Below are 16,654 nucleotides of genomic sequence, written 5' to 3'. Positions count from 1 at the left end.
TCATCCTTAGTACCTGGGGCTGTAGGGGGGCAGGATGGCTTCTGCTCGGAAGGACTGTAAAGAGGAGGTAGCCGTCTGTTTAAAGGTTTGAAGGAAGGATTATATAGGCTATGGCATATTATAGACAATGTATATGTACGTATGTGTAGTATTATATACGTGTACATATATGTCAAGCGATCTGCCCAATACCTCCTACCAGGGCTCTCCCTGGTAGCGGGTAGGCAGCCCCGCAATGGGGAGCAGTCCTGGGTGAAGGCGGGCCACAGCCCCCTCCTCTGGGTTCCTCCTGCGCCCCGTGTGGGTGGGGAGGGGCATGCGGGGGGTGGAGGCTGCTAGAGCTGGGAGGCGACCTGGCGCAGCCGGAGCGCTCGGATCATCCCTCTGCAGGCCTGGGGGTACCAGGAACCCCGCCCGCCTGCGAGTCCCGGGCTCGGCTCTCCCCGCCCACCGCGGGGCTGGGCGCAGGCTCCGCGGCGCGGGGACCGCGCGCTCCTGGAAGCAGCCACCGCTCTTCGGTGCGCGCCGGCCCCTAGCGGAGTCTCCCGGTCCCCGGGCGCCTGCCCGGCCCGCGACCGCTTCTTCCTCTCCTGGCCCCGCGGCTCCTGCCGCAGTCGCCGGCGGCGGGGCAGCGCTCAGCGCCCCAGGTGCCGAGCGCGGGAGGGAGCGCGGCCGGCGACCCGCGGCCGGGCGGGGAGGGGCGGAGGCGCGTCCGCTGCTCCTTCTCTCCCCGCGGACCGGCGCGGCGTCCTCCCTTCTCGCCGCGGGGACCGCGTCCGCCCGAGCCCGGGGTGCCTCTGCGCTGGCTCTGAGACCTGCCTTCCCCGCCGGGGCTTTGCTCTGGCCCTTGGACCCCCACACCCTGCGACCCCCAGCACCGCGGCTCCCCACCTGGCGCAGCCCCGCTACGCCCACCTGCCGCGGGGCGGCCTGGATAGAGCCCGTTCGCCCTGGGCTCCCACCTCCCCGGGTCCCGGCCCTCGACCCATCTTACCGCCCGCCCCCTCTAGGGGCTCTGCTCCCCCTCGGCCAAACGCCCAGAGTCACCGTCCCTGACCTCCTGCCTTTCGGCCCGCTCCTTCTGCAGGACTCTCCTCATCAGGTGCACCCCCCCCCCAGACTTCTTACCCGTTTGCTCCAGGTGTCCCTACGTCACACCCGAGGACGCCCAAAGACCCCCTCTCCCTCCTCCTCGGGTTGCTGCCCCTTGACCCGGAGCCCCACTCATATCTTCCCACCTGCGGCGCCGGGGGGGGGGGGTGTCTGTTCTCACCGGCTACGCCCACCCAGCCTCTGCTCCTGCAGTTCCCTCTCCCCGTCTTCCCGCCCGCCCTACCTCGTCCCCCGGATCCCTTTCGGGCCTCACGTCCTCGCCCTCCGCCCTCATGGTCCCAGAGCAGGGCCCCGCCAACAACAGCACCCCGGACTGGGAGTCGGGGCCGCCATCGGAGCCGGGGGGCAGCGGCTGGGTGGCGGCCGCGCTGTGTGTGGTCATCACGCTGACGGCGGCGGCCAACTCGCTGCTCATCGCGCTTATCTGCACGCAGCCCACGCTGCGCAACACGTCCAACTTCTTCCTGGTGTCGCTCTTCACGTCGGACCTGATGGTGGGGCTGGTGGTGATGCCGCCGGCCATGCTGAATGCGTTGTACGGGCGCTGGGTGCTGGCGCGGGGCCTCTGCCTGCTCTGGGCCGCCTTCGACGTGATGTGCTGCAGCGCCTCCATCCTCAACCTCTGCCTGATCAGCCTGGACCGCTACCTGCTCATCCTCTCGCCGCTGCGCTACAAGCTGCGCATGACGCCCCCGCGCGCTCTGGCGCTGGTCCTGAGCGCCTGGAGCCTGGCCGCGCTCGCCTCCTTCCTGCCCCTGCTGCTGGGCTGGCACGAGTTGGGCCGCGCGCGGGCGCCCGCCCCGGGCCAGTGCCGCCTGCTGGCCAGCCTGCCCTTCGTCCTGGTGGCGTCGGGCCTCACCTTCTTCCTGCCCTCGGGCGCCATCTGCTTCACCTACTGCAGGATCCTGCTGGCCGCCCGCAAGCAGGCCGTGCAGGTGGCCTCCCTCACCACCGGCATGGCCGTCCAGGCCTCGGAGACGCTGCAGGTACCCGGGGCGCGCAGGGAGACCCGGGCTCGTGGGATGGAGAAGAATGAGCAGCCCTTGGGCGCGCGCTAGGCACCTGCCATGTAATATACAATTGCTGACGACCTCCAACTGGTCCTGCCCAGTCCCACCTTTCTCCTGAACTCCAGACTCTATGTCCACCTGTCCACAGGACGCTCCAGGATGTGGGGCAGTCTTCTCGAAGGTAACATGTGCAACAGGGAATTCAGGGGGTCCCAGCTCTCCCCACCCGCTCGTCCCCCCGTCGTCCCCATCGTGGCAAATGGCACCATCATGGCATCGCACGCCAGAAACTTAGGAGTGATTTCTCTCCCTCATGCTCATGGGATTCATTTGCAAGGCCTGTTGGTGCTGCCTCTAAACATGTGTCATCTCCAATGCCACCTTCCTGATCCAAGCCACCATTGCGTCTTACCTGGGAGCCTTTGATAGAGTCTCCTTCTGGCTCTCCCTGCCTCCATGCCAGACCCACTCCTATCCATTTTCTGCACAAACAAAACCAGAAGCGTGATCACCTCCCTCCCTTGCTTCAAACCCGTCAGTGGCTCTCCACTGCTCTCGAGATAAAGGGGGGACCTGTGTCAAGATCTGGCCTCGGGATCCGATCCTGAAAACCTCTCCAGCTGCACCTCTTCCCCTCCCCGCCCCTTTCTCTGCGGCAGTCCTGTGGCCCTTCTGACACTCCTGATAGGCACCAGACTGATTCTGTGCCCAGCTCTTTGCACTGGCTGTGCCCTCTGCCTGGAATGTTCTTCCCCTGGGGCCGCCCTTGCCTGACTGAGACTCTTCTTCAGCTCACAGGTCACCCCTTCCCAGAGGCCCTCCCTGACCACACTGTCTGCAGACCTCTCTGCCCCCCCCACCCTTTCATTCTGGATCCCGAGGCCCAGTTTATTTGTTGCTTTGTTCGTTGTCTGTCTCCCCCACTGGAGTGTAGGCTCCCACGAGGGCTGGGTGTATCTGAGTGGGGTTTCATCTCCACTGTGCATAGTAGGTGCCCACTGATTACCTGTGAATGGGGTCGGTGCTCTTTGCTCAAGGTCTGCGGTGCCTAGAGTGGAGTGGGTCACACGGTGCCCGAGTCCTATTGTTCATGCCAAGGGATGGGACTTTACACTGACCAGGCCTGAGCCCTAGAGAATTAAGTCACAGGCTCCCAAGAAGATCCCACATGGGCTCTCCAGTGTCATCTTGGTGTAGCCTCAGGTGGAGGAGGTGCCTACAGGATGGGAGGTACCTTGGTGGGGGGGTCACTGGATAGATGGGGGCTGAGAGGCTAACACCCTGGTCGGCAGTGCCCCCACCCCAGAGAGGCTTACCCGTGTCATCCCAGCAGTGAGGCCCATCAAGTAGGAGGACAGGGTCTTGGGTGGACAGGAGGAGGTCCTGGCTGCGGTCCTGCCCCTTCCCCCATCTGTACTCACTGGAGAACGTTCTTGAGTCTCAGCAGGTGGCTGTGACCCTGACTTGGTTCTGCGGCTGTAGGGCAGCTGCCCTGGGCACTCCATCCTCTCTCCCTGGGTTCTTGTAAAGGAGCGTTTCCCAGACTTCAGGCGTTTGAGAACTGCCTTGTGGTATCTGCCTTGCTACCCCTCCACCCCCCCTCACACCCTCCTCAAGCCTCTGCATCCGTATGTACTTAGCATTTCCTTGGAGTTATCTCATTTATCTTTTTACTCCCATGAATTTATTTAGAAAGAAAACTTCTTTCCTCTTCCGGAGATGGGCAGTCAGTATCCTCGCTGTAAATAGAAGGTGATCACAAACACCACCTCACTGAGTCTGCAGAAGCACCAGCAGCGTTACCAAAGTCCAGCCTGGATGGCTGGAGATGCCGAGCCTGAGGCCTGCTTTCTCTTCGTTAGATGTTGGAGGGATGTTAAAGGCACAGTACCGTTGACACGAGGCTTTCTCTTGACGTAACCAGAAGAGCTGGGAGGGAACTGTAAAGGCCTATGTTCCCACTCTGTGACTCAGTTAGTTTATGGGGTGTCCATTTACCACCCAAGGCTATCTCCAGTTCTCACACTCTGGGGAGCTCTGCCCCAGTGACTAAGGAGGTGAGAAGTTGGATGGCCTTGGTCTGGATTCTCGGTTCCAACAGTGTCTGTGATGCATAGATTCTCTTTCCATGAAGCTAACTGGCCAGGATTGTACCTGAGACTGTGGCCTCAGCACCTGGGCAGGTGTCCTCCAAGTGCTAACAGCCGCAGCCCCACAGCCTTTGAGCGCACTCCACCTGCCAGGCGCTGAGCTAAGCGAATCCCCCAAACACCCAACGGGGCAAGTAATCATCATCCTTGTTTGACATCTGGGGAAACCGAGGGGAGGTGACTTGCCCAGGGTTGCACAGCTGGTTGGTGAGGTTCAGGCTCAGGTCTGGCTGATGCCAACGCCTGGATCTGAGCGTTGTGCTGCCTGTGGGCAGTGACACGCTCTTAAAACATTGACCTCAGGGACGCCACCCGGCGCGAGACCCTCCACGCCACCGGCTGCGCCTTCTCCGTCTCCTCTACTGGGTCCTCTGGCTCCACCACCCTCTGAGGCATCCCCCGGCCTCAGTCCTCTGACCTCCTTGCTCTTTTCCCACATTCGTTCAGTGAGCTGGTCTTGTGCCATGACCAGAAGTACCACCTACACACGGGTGACTTCCAGCCTGGGCCACTTACTTACCACTGACCGCAACAGAACTCCGGATTTTCCAGGCTCCAGACATAGTCCCTCCCTTGTGTTCCTCATATCGACTAACTGATATGAGTTGCTCAGGCCAGGAACCTTGGAGGCAGCCTGGATGCCTCTCTTTTTCTCACACTGCACACCCAGTGTGCTTTCTGCTTTCAAAACACTTCGCATGTCTCGGTTGCCTCCCTTGGCCCCCTGGGCTTCTGATGCCTGGGTTATTGCAGCGATCACCCACTGGCTTCCTGAGCCCATCCTTGCTCCCTTTTGATCTTACACAGCAGCCACAGCGATCCTTTTAAAATGCAGGTCCTGGGAATTCCCTGGCTGTCCAGTGGTTAGGACTTGGCACTTTCAACGCAAGCTGTGAGGCATGGCCAAAAGGAAAAAAAAAAAAAAGCAGGCCCTGTTATGTCATTCCTCTGCTCCTTCTCTGGCCTCCTTTCCTTCCACCACCCTCCACACTCCTTCTCTTTCAGCTCCCCTGGCCCCCTTGTTATTCCTTGAGCATACCAAGCACACTTCTGCCTCAGGACCTTTGCACCTGCTGCTCCCTGTGCCTGAAGTGCCATCTCCTCACATCTACTCATGCTTCTCCCCCTAACTTCCATCACTTTCTTCTGGCCTCTGCTCGACTGTCTTCCCTAATCACTTCGTCAAGAGTCGTAACAGCCATACTTGTCCAGATCCCGTCCAGTCCTAATTTCCTAAGTTCTTCTCAGCAACAAATACCACCGCCTGACATATTATATACTTTCCCATTTACTGTTTGACTATTTATTTCCTCCTACTAGAATGTAAGTTCTATGAGGGTGAGGACTTGTCTCGATTGCTATATTCCCAGCACCTAAAACAGTGCCTGGCGTGTCACGAGTGGTCAGTGCACAGTGAGGAGAGAAACAAAATGAACAGCAGTGCTTCACAGAGCCGGGGATTCAATCCCAACTCACATTTCTCCCTTTTCTCCCACTTTTAGAAGCAGTTCTTGTAGCTGATGAATCCTGCACTTTTTAGTACATTGATTCAGCTCCTTGGCACTGTGTTGAGTACCTCCCTTGTGCTGTGGTTGCAGGGATGAGAGGGTCTGAGAAGATCCTGCCCTGTTGGAATCTACTTTCTAGCTGGAGAGAGAGACACTGATCACAAAGCCCTATGATGATGAGGTTCTGGAGCTTATAAGATGGGTGCCTCCGCCAGGAAACATTCAGGATCTATGACTCCCTGTGCATACGTTTGCAAACTGAAGCAAGGAAGTCACGAAACCAAAGTCTGGGAGGAGTCTTCACGGGTCCTTTAGCTGGCAGAATGACCCGCAGCCTCTCAAGCCAGAAATGGGTTTGTGCAAATCCTTCCTACTTTCTGGAAAGCCTTTTTTTTTTTTTGCAGTTTGCGGGCCTCTCACTGTTGTGGCCTCCCCCATTGTGGAGCACAGGCTCCGGACGCGCAGGCGCAGCGGCCACGGCTCACGGGCCCAGCCGCTCCGCGGCATGTGGGATCTTCCCGGACCGGGGCACGAACCGGCGTCCCCTGCATCGGCAGGCGGACTCTCAACCACTGCGCCACCAGGGAAGCCCTCTCTTTATTTGAATGAGACAGTGTCAGACTCTACTATTGCCCTTGCTTCCAAACCCACTCAGATCCTAAGCAAGCCTTCTGCAGGGCAATTTTCCTTGTTGCCTGGAGAATTGCCTGCATTGGGGGAATTTGCTTCTGGGATGCCGCCTCTACTCTGGCCTCCTGGATTGTGACCCACTTCCCTCACCCAAGCTGGCCTGCCCCAGAGTCCGGCAGCATCCAGCCTGGGGACGGAGGCACTCTCAGTGCCTGGACCTAAAGGAACTGATGAGAATGAACAGAACTGGGGGGTGTGTTAGGCCCCTTTCCTCCTCTTCCCAGCCCCACCGAACCCTTAGCTCCTTCTCCGATCCAGCCTCTAGCTTCCCCACAGAGGGAAGGGGGCTGGGCACCCGTCCCTGAAGTCCTGGCTCTTCTGGGGTTTCGGACAAGGGAGCTGAGCTGGCTGGAGCATCTTTCTATGCCTCTATCCACCACATCTGCCTATTGATGTGAATGGCCTTTTGAAAAGCCACTGGTTTGGCTCAGCGGTTTCGGTCAGGTCTTCCCAGCCCCAGGGGCTGTGAGAAAGAGCTCTGCTTAGAGGTCAGGCGGGGTATATGGGCTGGGGTTGGAGAGGGGGGTGTGAGAGGCGGTGCCAGAGTGAGATGCCGCCAGGGCAGGAGTGTGTGTGTGTGTGTGTGTGTGTGTGTGTGTGTGTGTGAAAGGTGGGTGCCCATGTGGGGATGGTACACATCCTTGGGGGATTCCAGAGGGACCCGTGTGGGTGCTCAGCCTGATGGGAAATGGCAGCAGGTGGCTCAGCTGGGAGTTCCTGCATCTTAGTCTCTTTCTCCCTCTGCCAGGATTCCTGTGTCTCTGTGGTCAAGACCCTTTCCCTCTCCTCTTCCTCTCCACCTCATCTTTGCCCCTTCTCTATCCCCCCTCCCTCCGTTCCAGCTCACCCCTCTTCCTTCCTTCTGCACCCCATGCCTTCCTCCTCTCCCTCAATTTCTCCTCCTTGTTCTCCTAGCCCAGCTTTTTCAGCTTCCATCACCCAGCTATGCATCATTCGGTCCTAGTGATCCATCTTGCCTTGCATCTCTGCTTCCTCCTCCTCAGAGGAGGAGGCTGTGATCACAGAAATATCTTGGAGGGGGAGGAGGGGGCAGAGTGGGAGAGGCTGGCAGAGGAGCAGAGCCGAGCATGACAGCCGTGGCTGCTGCTCAGAACGAGGTTGCCTGGTGCAGCTGGGGCACAGGAGCTTGTGCGTCTGTCTGAGCACGGGTTCAGACCCTGCCTCTTTCCCGTCGCAGCTGGATGACTTTGGATGAGTCACTCACCTCCCTCTGTCTCGGGGTGATGCTATTTATCATTTGAGGCTGTTTGAAGAATCACCTGGCACATAGTAGGTGCTTGACAAATGTTAATTCCTATCCTTTCCTCTTGATGGTAAAAATGCACGGTTCTGGGGAGCTCACCCCTTTGAGACTTTCTGGGGGGAAAAATCACCCTCGCTGCCATCAGCAGCCTCATCACCGTGTGAAGCAGCTGAGGTGAACACAAATAACAATAAACAGCAACAAGGATCACTAACAATCACACGGCACTTACTCTGTGCCAGGCACTGTTCAAGTAACTTTCTATTATCTTATTTAATCCTGACTACAATCCTACGAGGTAGATGCCATTGTAATTGCCATTTTACAGATGAGCAAGCTGAGGCATAGAGAGGTAAAGTACCTTGCTTAAGGCCACTCAGCTAGTTAGTAACAGAGCCATGATTTAAACCAGGCAGTCTGGCTCCAGGGTCTATCCTACCTCACGCTATGATTAGGTGATCGTACAAATTTGAAATTACACGAGGGAAAACGTAAGTACACTTTAAAATGAAAATTCATCAATAACGATAAAATAAAAGACCTCTCAGACCCCATCCAATCCCCTCCCACTCCTAGGTCTCTCAATGTCTTTCCGGTTCTTTTTCTGTGTGTTTCCATATTTGTGTATGTACCTCAAGAAACTTAGTGCTTTGCTTTGTGTACTTTTTTAAACAAAGGGAATCATGCTGTATCTCTTGTTTGTACGACTTGCCGTTATCATTTGATAATGTGTCGTGGAGATCCTTCCATTTGATCAATTCATTCTTTTAAACATCCGTGTTGCATTCTATAGTGGTAATGTACCGGGGTTTATTTAACCACTCTCCTTTTGATGGACTTTTGGGCTGTTTCCACGTTTTTTCCTATCACGAATGGTGCTGTGGTACATACCAATTCTTGTCCAAGCCAAGGGTAGAGACACAGGTACAGGTTTTTATGGACATAAGGACCTGTAAGCGGACTTGCCTCCTGGAAGGGCACTGCCAAATTGTCCTCCAGTAGCTGCCCTCTGACAGTGACAAATGCCACAGATATGTATGAGGGACACGCAAACAACAGAACGTGCCATGGGGCCATGAGGTGGCTACAGGGCAGAGAGAAGTGGGAAGGGGGAGGCTGGCATCAGTCAGAACCCAGAGTGTGGCCTGGCGGTTGCCACTGGCTTCTGCTCCCTGAGGGCCTCTCAGTGACAGTGGTGGGGTTTTACTTGGGGGTGCCATCCTCCAAAAGGGAAACAGCCTGGTGAAGTGCAGTTTCTGGAGCCAGAGATGACTTTGACTCCCTAACTCAGCACTTGTCTGCTGTGTGACTCCTGGAAAGTTATTTTGCCTCTCTGAACCTCCTCTGCAAGATGGAGATGATAATACCTTCCTCCCATAAACACTCAGTGGTAGAATGAACATCAACCGCTGATGCGTAGTAAGTGCTCAGTAAGTGGAGATGATCATTTGGGGTCACTGGTGCTTTTGTTTGAGGCTTTGTACTGGCACAATGTGACCTTGGGAAGGTTCCCCCACCATCTCTGAGCCTCAATTCCTTCTCTCTTCCCTCTTGCTTGTGTTCTTGGGTCAACTCTTTGGGGAGAAGAGCAGAAAGAGAAATACAGGTTTGTTCCTAGGAAGACTAGAGAGGGACTCTCAGATCATGGTTAGCTCCTCTGGATCACCCTCCCCTGATGACTGCCCCCAAATGTCTCCCTGAGTGCCTTGGTACCCTAGTGCCCTAGAGCTCTAGCAAGATCACAGCTGTCTTTTGCCCCCTCCCCAGGTCTTCAGGGGCCAGGGGGTACCCGTGTGGCTAGGGCTTTCTGGAGACGGTGTCTCCCTCTTCCCCATATGTCTGTCCCCACTGGTGGCAGCAATTCAAAGTCACGGCAGATCCTAGGAGATTCTTTTGGGGAAGCAGGGGCCTCTCCCTCCAGGTTGAACAGGTTGAGCCACGGGAGCCATATAGAGTTCACTCTGGAGAAGAGAAAACGAGAAGGAGAGAGAAAAGCAGATCCTCTTTTTCTTCCTTGCTATAGCATAGCGGGTCAGAGCATTTGTCCTGACATCTGTGCTGCTTTGGAAAGCTCAAGCTGCTGGCAGAAAAACAGGGCTCCTGAGGGTGCTAAAAACTCCCCCAGCCTCCTACTCATACTGCTGAATCGACATCAGGGCTGCTATGTATTTACACTTACTCTATGTCGGGCACTGAGCATGCACGTATATCCACAGGTTGAAAGCAACTCCGTAAGGTGAGTATTTTCTCCCACTTTGCAGATGTGGAAACAGAGACTGTCAAGATCACAGGGCGAGTAAGTGCCTGAGGCATGATTTGAAGCCAGATCACTTGTCTTAAAACAAGCTCTTACCTCTGCACAATGCTGCCCCACCAAGACAGAGGGGAGAAATCAAGGGCCTCTTTTAGGCTGCTCTGGGTGTCTTTGATATTTGTCTAACCAGATTTCACTTGGAGAAACACATCGAAGGGTGGGAGTTGCAGTGTGCCTGTCTCCCCTCCCCTGCCCATTGCCATTCCGGATCCTATAGAAAGATACTGCAGGCATGCAGCTGGGTTTTCAGCACCATGGACAGTAACCAAGTCTGGCCACCCTGAGGGGGCCGGGAGAGAAAAAGGGCTGGGAGGAGAATGGGGTATAGGGGGTTCGGCTTTGGTGCTCGCAGGGCTGACACCACTGGGCTTTGCCTCCTCCACCCCGTTTTCATCTGTGAAGGTTGCCTGGGAATCTGGTTCCCTTCCTGCCTCCTTCTCTTTCATCTTCCCATACCCAAGCTATCTTTGGTTGCCGCAAGAGCTAAGCTGGGCTCTCGTGCAGTTTAGAAAATGTTGGGGGGAAATCTCTGGCTTTCAAAGCCCAGGTATATTCCCAGGCAGCCCACATACCGCTTCATAATTCAATAAATTGTGCGCACCTCTGCATACCGGTATTTACTTAAAAAGTGTCAATATAGGTGGATCTTGCCTTGTGGAAAGCTGATGTATGAAAATCCAAATTGATTACAATACATGGTTCAGAGGAGGGTTTCACATTCCAGCTTTCGTGGACCCCTAGGGGTTTCATGGATGGACTTCACAGTGTTCTCTGAACCCTCTGGACAGGAGGGAACTTTTTTCTGTGTGTGTGTGTGTGTGTGTGTGTGTGTATTTATAAAATTTTATAAGCTTTTTGTTTTCTGAGGAGTGGTTTTGTAGATTTCATTAGCATCTCAATGGACTCACAAAGTTGAAAAACTTAAGAAAACCTCTGGGCTAATGGGTCATCTGGGATCAGAGAGCCTTTTTAATGTTTTGGGACGCCTGCGCTCCCATTTGTAAAGTCACATTCTAACCCCTCATGCGGTGTTCCCCATGGAGCAGCTCCTACTTTTTTCCTCCTCCTCTCCCCCAGTTCCCGCTCACGGAGTCCACGTGTGGGAATGGAGATGTCTGTCAGTCCACAGTGAAATCTGTGTGTAAAATGCCAAGATTGCCCGCATCCCTAGTAATTTATACAGATTTAATTGTACACATTTGTTTGGGGCACATATTTTCAAAAATGCACTTTATTTTGTGGAGTACGAGGGCAGTGGTGCAGACAAAACCATCGCTCCAAAATACGAAGAGAATCCAGAGGCAAAGAGATTGCCAAGCCCTGGACAGCAACTGTCCTCTTTTGTCAAGTACGGTTCAATTGCAGCTAATTCCCGTAGTGCCAAAGTGCAGTACAGGACAACACTGCCCCGAACACAAATCCAACAGTTCAGAAGACCCACACGCCTTGCAAACGACAGCATTTGACACTGGCCAACACACATGACCAGGAGCCCCAGCACCTAGGAAATCTCACTGTACTTCCTAGAGCTCCTTGTGAAGTGCTGGGTCAGGGTCTTAGCTCGGTGCAGGACCGGGACCAAGGCTCCGTCTATTCCTGGAATCAGGGCTCAGTCTGGTGCTAAAATTGGGCTCAGTCTGGTCCGGGGTTGAGGCTCAGTTTGAGATCTTGTTTATGTAGGGCTCAACCTATGATAGGGAATCAGGGGTTCAGGGCCATGAGTAGGGCTTATCTTATTGCTGATGTCAGGGCTCAGTCTGAAGCCAAGGTCAAGGTTCAGTCGGGAGTCAGGGTCAGGCCTCACTCTAGGACTACTGTTGGAGCTCATTCAAGGGTCAGGGCTCAGTTTAATACTGGTACTAGGGCTCAGTCTACAATGAGGAGTACGGCTCAGTCTGTGGCTGGGAATAGGGTCAGACTGGGGTTCATTGTTCACTAAATCACGTGGCTTTCCTTTCCGCAGGTGCCCAGGACCCCATGCCCCGGGGTGGAGTCAGCTGACAGCAGGCGTCTAGCCACCAAGCACAGCAGGAAGGCCTTGAAGGCCAGCCTGACACTGGGCATCCTGCTGGGCATGTTCTTTGTGACCTGGTTGCCCTTCTTTGTGGTCAACATAGCCCAGGTAATGCTACCACAGGGACAGGTAAGTCCACGCCTTGCTGGGGAGGCCCTGAGCCCCACCCCTGCCCAGACCCAGGGAGGGAGGAGGGCGGGCTGCGTCTACATGTGTTTATGTGTCTGTCCCAGCCATGCTGGGTGGGGGTGGCCTGCGTCCCGACTCCAGGACCGGGCGTGACGTGCCCCATCCCTCCAGGCCGTGTGCGACTGCATCTCCCCGGGGCTCTTTGATGTCCTCACATGGCTGGGCTACTGCAACAGCACCATGAACCCCATCATCTACCCGCTCTTCATGCGGGACTTCAAGCGGGCCCTGGGCAGGTTCCTGCCGTGTCCCCCCCGCCCCCGGGAGCACCAGCCCAGCCTTGCCTCGCCCTCCATGCGTACCTCTCACAGCGGCCCGCGGCCGGGCCTGAGCCTGCAGCACGTGCTGCCACTGCCCCTGCTGCCGAACTTGGACTCGGACTCGGACTTGGACCCGGGCTCGGGGGGCTCCTCAGGCCTGCAACTCACGGCCCAGCTGCTGCTGCCTGGAGAGGCCACCCGGGACCCCCCAGCCGCCTGCCAGGACCGCTCCCGTGGTCAGCTTCTTCAACATTGATCCTGCAGAGCCTGAGCTGCAGCTGCATCCGCTTGGTACCCCGAGGAACTGACGCAGGCTTGGAGAGCTGGACCGGATGGGACCAAGTCCCTGAGGCCTTGGACCAGCTCTTGGCTAAAACCAGGGGGCTACAGGTCTCCCGGGAGCCCGCTGAGCTCCAGGGGGCTGCACGGAGCCAGCTCCCCGCATCCGCTGCAGGCCTCCCACCCGGAGGGCTAGTTGCTGGCTCGGTACAGTTTTCTCCAGGATGCCCCACTATTGAGTGTAACTCGTGGAGGTGCGTAGAGCAAGGCTGGGGGTAGCTCCAGGGAGTGGGGTAAGGACCTCTTGGTCCAGATTAGGATGAAGACAGCCATCTCCTTTGCGCGTTCTATCAGACCGCGTGGGAGGGACACCTGTGTCTGCAGAGGCGGCTTGGCGCTGGGCCAAAGGCCTCGCCCCTCAAAGCGCGGCCCAGGGGCCACCGCATCAGCTCCCGGGAGCCTGTTAAAAATGCACGCCTCTGCCCCACCCCGACCTGCTCGTCACCAGGTGGATGCCGCGCACATTATGGTTTGAGATGTGCCGGTTCGGGCGATCTTTAACCCTGAGAATGGTTTGCTAGACAGCTTTCGGAGCAGTCAGGTTCTCAGGATACATCCGCCTGCGCACAAAGCATCCGAGCCTGGGAGTCAGGCGGGCATAAATTTGAACCTCTGCTTCACCACTTACCAGTCCTTGTACAAGTTACTTAACCTCTCTGAGCCCACGATTCCACATGCAAAATGGGAGTAATGATGCCTGCTTCCTAGGGTGTCTTGAGCGTTCGGATAGTGCACACAGAACGCCCAGCCCTCGGCAGGTGGTCGATTGGTGGTCCCTGCGGTTATAGCTCCTGGCCATCCAGCCCCCGGCCTCTGGCTGAGGGCCAGGAAGGGCCATGCATTCCCACTGTTCTTCCACCTTCCTCCTCCTCTTCAGCCCCGGCCCAGATCCCACTGCTTGACTCTGGTTCCCCAACTCCTGGCTCTGGGCGCTGGGTAGGGCCCCACCCCAGCTCCCAGGCGGCTGCACTGCGTCTCCTGGAGTGAAAGGGATAGCTGGTGGTTTCTGCTCGGTGCCAGGAACGGTGTTCCTCTACCCTGGACTTCCTTGGGCCTAGAAGGGAACCAGCTGATGGCGACAGAACAAGCCCTTGCCCACCTCCTGGCCTTCCCTGGGATCAGTGAGGGAAGTGGGGGTCGTGGCCACTGGGGCAGCAGAGCTGTCGAGCTGTCCCTGGTGTGGGCTGGTGCCCTCGGGCAGCCACGTGGACCCTGGCACAGGGGCCTGCTTTTTTCTGAGGGGGGAACTCTTGGTTCCCAAAGTTTACCTGCTTTAGGTTTCTTTTTAGTCTGAGGTTTTTCTTAGCCTGCTTCCCACCTCCAAGTTCCATCAACCCAAACTCCCAGGGGCCTCCACTGGCGGCTGGAGCTCTCCTCGGTGCTGAGTAGACTCAATTCTGGCCGTGCCGCCGGCTGTAGAGGGGCCATGGTGCTTATTGGGCTCCCCCTCTACCCCCAGGCCTGCCCCAGAGGACTCTCAATACATACTAGCTGAGGCGGTGACCGTGGTGTGAACTGAATTCGCTTGAGGGGCCACTGGGGCTGGAGAAGCAGTTGGTGAAGTGGGAAGAGACTCTGGGTGCAGGTGTCCTGGGTTCTGGTCCAGACTCTGCCCTGAATGTGCTTTGGGACCTCAGCAATGTCATTTCCTCTCTCGGGGCCTCAGTTTTCCATGGGTGACATGAGCTGTTTGGATTAACAGCAGTAGGAGTTCTGGAAATATTTGTTGAAAGGACAAACAAACACACATGCCCCCTGAGGACCAATGTGGCTCCAACACTCCAATTCCCCTGCCTCTCCCCACTCCTTGCTGCCTCCCCTGAGCTTGTCAATATTTTCTCTGCCTGGGCCTTGGTTTCCCCATCTGCACGATGCGGGGGGTGGGGGGATTATCTCTGGCCCGCTCATTCAGAGACAGTGGGAGGACGAAAGGGGATGGTTCCAGGGATGCAGATACAGGGGCCAAGAGCTTGGGCTCTAGAGGCCGACTGACTGAAGTTCGAGACTGACCGGCTGTGTGATCTTGGGCAGCTTACCTAACCTCTCTGGGTCTGCAAGTGAAAATGAAGATAATAACAGTACCTACCTCATAGGGTTTGTTGTGAGGGTCAAGTGAGACAATCCATGTAAGCACCCTGTACACAGTAAATACCTAATAAATGGTAGCTGTTATTATTATTTATTATTAGAATCATCACACCTCTGTTTCTGCTATAGGAAATCCTTTCCCCATCTAATTCATTCTCGTCACAGGCCCAGTCCCAGTCCACACTGCCTGCGGATCCAGCATTTTTTCACCACGTTCTGTAACATTTTTTCACCACGTTCTGTAACAATTATATCCAGGGCCACCACGTGGCATAACTTTGGGGGGCGCCCTTCACATCACGTCTTTCCGATGCTTCCCCTGTAGTTGTGCGGTGCACAGCCTGTGCAGCTGCCTGTGGCAGATCTCATCGGATCTCCCAAGAGCAGAGAGAATAAGCTGCCTGCCCCACTTGTACCTGCTCTGTAGGTGTGGCAGTGGTGCCTGTGGGCTGGCAGGCAGCCCTGGAGGATGGGTCGGCAGACACCAGGCTTTTGAGGCTGGGGAGTGTGGCTGGGTGGGAGCCTCAGGCTCCACAGAGCTCCTGAGTCACCTGGTGGGCAACCAGACCTTACATCCCTGACCCGAAGCACAGGAGGCCCCCGGCTGGTCTAGTCCTGGGGCTCTATACTGTGCTTGGCTGACTCTGCAGAGCTCTAGCCTTCCCTCCTTGGGGAGGGGACGGTGTCTTCTTACAATCCCCCTCCTTCCAGTACCAATGTCTTCAATTTAGGAAAGACAGTGGTAGAAATTCTGCATCTCCAGAGCTCACGTGAGGGACCCGGTGGAGTGGGGTAAGAGAGCACTGCATATAGAAATCTGGGAGAATGACTCTTCCGGGGTCAGTCCAGCTCTGGGCAGGACCCCTGTGTCTCGCTGGCACAGTCGGGGCAGCCCAGTGGGTTGGGACCCACGCCATGGCTGCAGACAGGGGGGCTCTCAGCAAGGCTGGCAGCAGCAGGAAGAGAGGCCCCTTCAGACTGGTCCAGTCCCACTGGCACTTGGGCTTGGCTGGGGTCAGGAGATGTGGCTGCTTTGGGGGTGTCTCCCCAAGGGGATGTGGGACCTTGGGTTTGCCCATCCTGGTTGGTGGTCTTATCTGATGAGGAGGGGGCTGCTGCCTGGCGAGGCTCCTCTTGGGGCGGGCTGCCTGGGGCCAGCAAGAGCCCCTTCTCGTCCCAGCTTGGCTTGGTGTGGATGCCCACGGCCTTCAGAATGACGTCCATCTGCCTGGCGTAGTCCAAGTGGCCGCTGACCTGCAGGAGGACAGTGAGTGAGGACCACGGGTGGCAGGCAGAGCCCAGCCCTCCCCAGGGCTCCTGGGCCTCTCCCTCAGCGTCTCCACCAAACAATCACCAACGCCGTGACTCCAGCCCTCAATGATTCTCAAGTCCAGAGTGGGTGGGAAGCCTCTGAGTTCAAGGCTGCTCTAAAATTTATTAAATAAAGACGAAGGAAGCTTCTCTACAGGATCTGGGTCCTCTGGGGGAAGGAAAGATCCTCCTCATACAGTTGGAGTGGAAGTTCCCATTCTCTGCCTGCAGCTTTGGGTTACAGTGGAAGGGCTCTGTGGATCACCAGCCGTGGGACCTTGGACGAGCCCCTGTATGCCTCTAACCTCCATTTGCCTCAGCGGTAAAATGGGGACAGTAAGAGTAGTTACATCAGAGGGTTGCCGTGAGGATTCCTCCAGGAAAAAGCCCCCAAATCTAAAATA

General features: G+C 56.4%; 2 protein-coding genes across 3 annotated transcripts in view; one reads left to right on the top strand and one right to left on the bottom strand.

Annotated features, from left to right (window-relative positions):
- The first annotated feature begins 750 nt into the window (after positions 1-750).
- HTR6 (5-hydroxytryptamine receptor 6) overlaps positions 751-16,654 on the top strand; it is a 46,886-nt gene continuing 30,982 nt past the window's right edge. Inside the window, exons 1-3 of one of the 2 annotated variants that reach the window (XM_059083672.2) lie at positions 751-2,099; positions 12,013-12,171; positions 12,364-15,036. In XM_059083672.2, the coding sequence (XP_058939655.1) occupies positions 1,386-2,099; positions 12,013-12,171; positions 12,364-12,768 (1,278 nt within the window). In that variant the 5' untranslated portion in view covers positions 751-1,385 and the 3' untranslated portion in view covers positions 12,769-15,036. Of the gene's footprint in view, positions 2,100-12,012; positions 12,193-12,363; positions 15,037-16,654 lie in introns of those variants that run through there. The other variant, XM_067016144.1, reaches the window with a different exon arrangement.
- TMCO4 (transmembrane and coiled-coil domains 4) overlaps positions 15,015-16,654 on the bottom strand; it is a 93,906-nt gene continuing 92,266 nt past the window's right edge. The window contains exon 16 of the mRNA XM_067016143.1: positions 15,015-16,193. Coding sequence (XP_066872244.1) covers positions 15,780-16,193 — 414 coding nt within the window. The 3' untranslated portion in view covers positions 15,015-15,779. The remainder of the gene's footprint in view (positions 16,194-16,654) is intronic.

This window comes from Kogia breviceps, chromosome 1 (assembly GCF_026419965.1).
Source record: "Kogia breviceps isolate mKogBre1 chromosome 1, mKogBre1 haplotype 1, whole genome shotgun sequence".
NCBI lineage: Eukaryota > Metazoa > Chordata > Mammalia > Artiodactyla > Physeteridae > Kogia > Kogia breviceps.
Note: the sequence above shows the minus strand (reverse complement) of the source record. Positions and strands in the feature narration are given on the sequence as shown.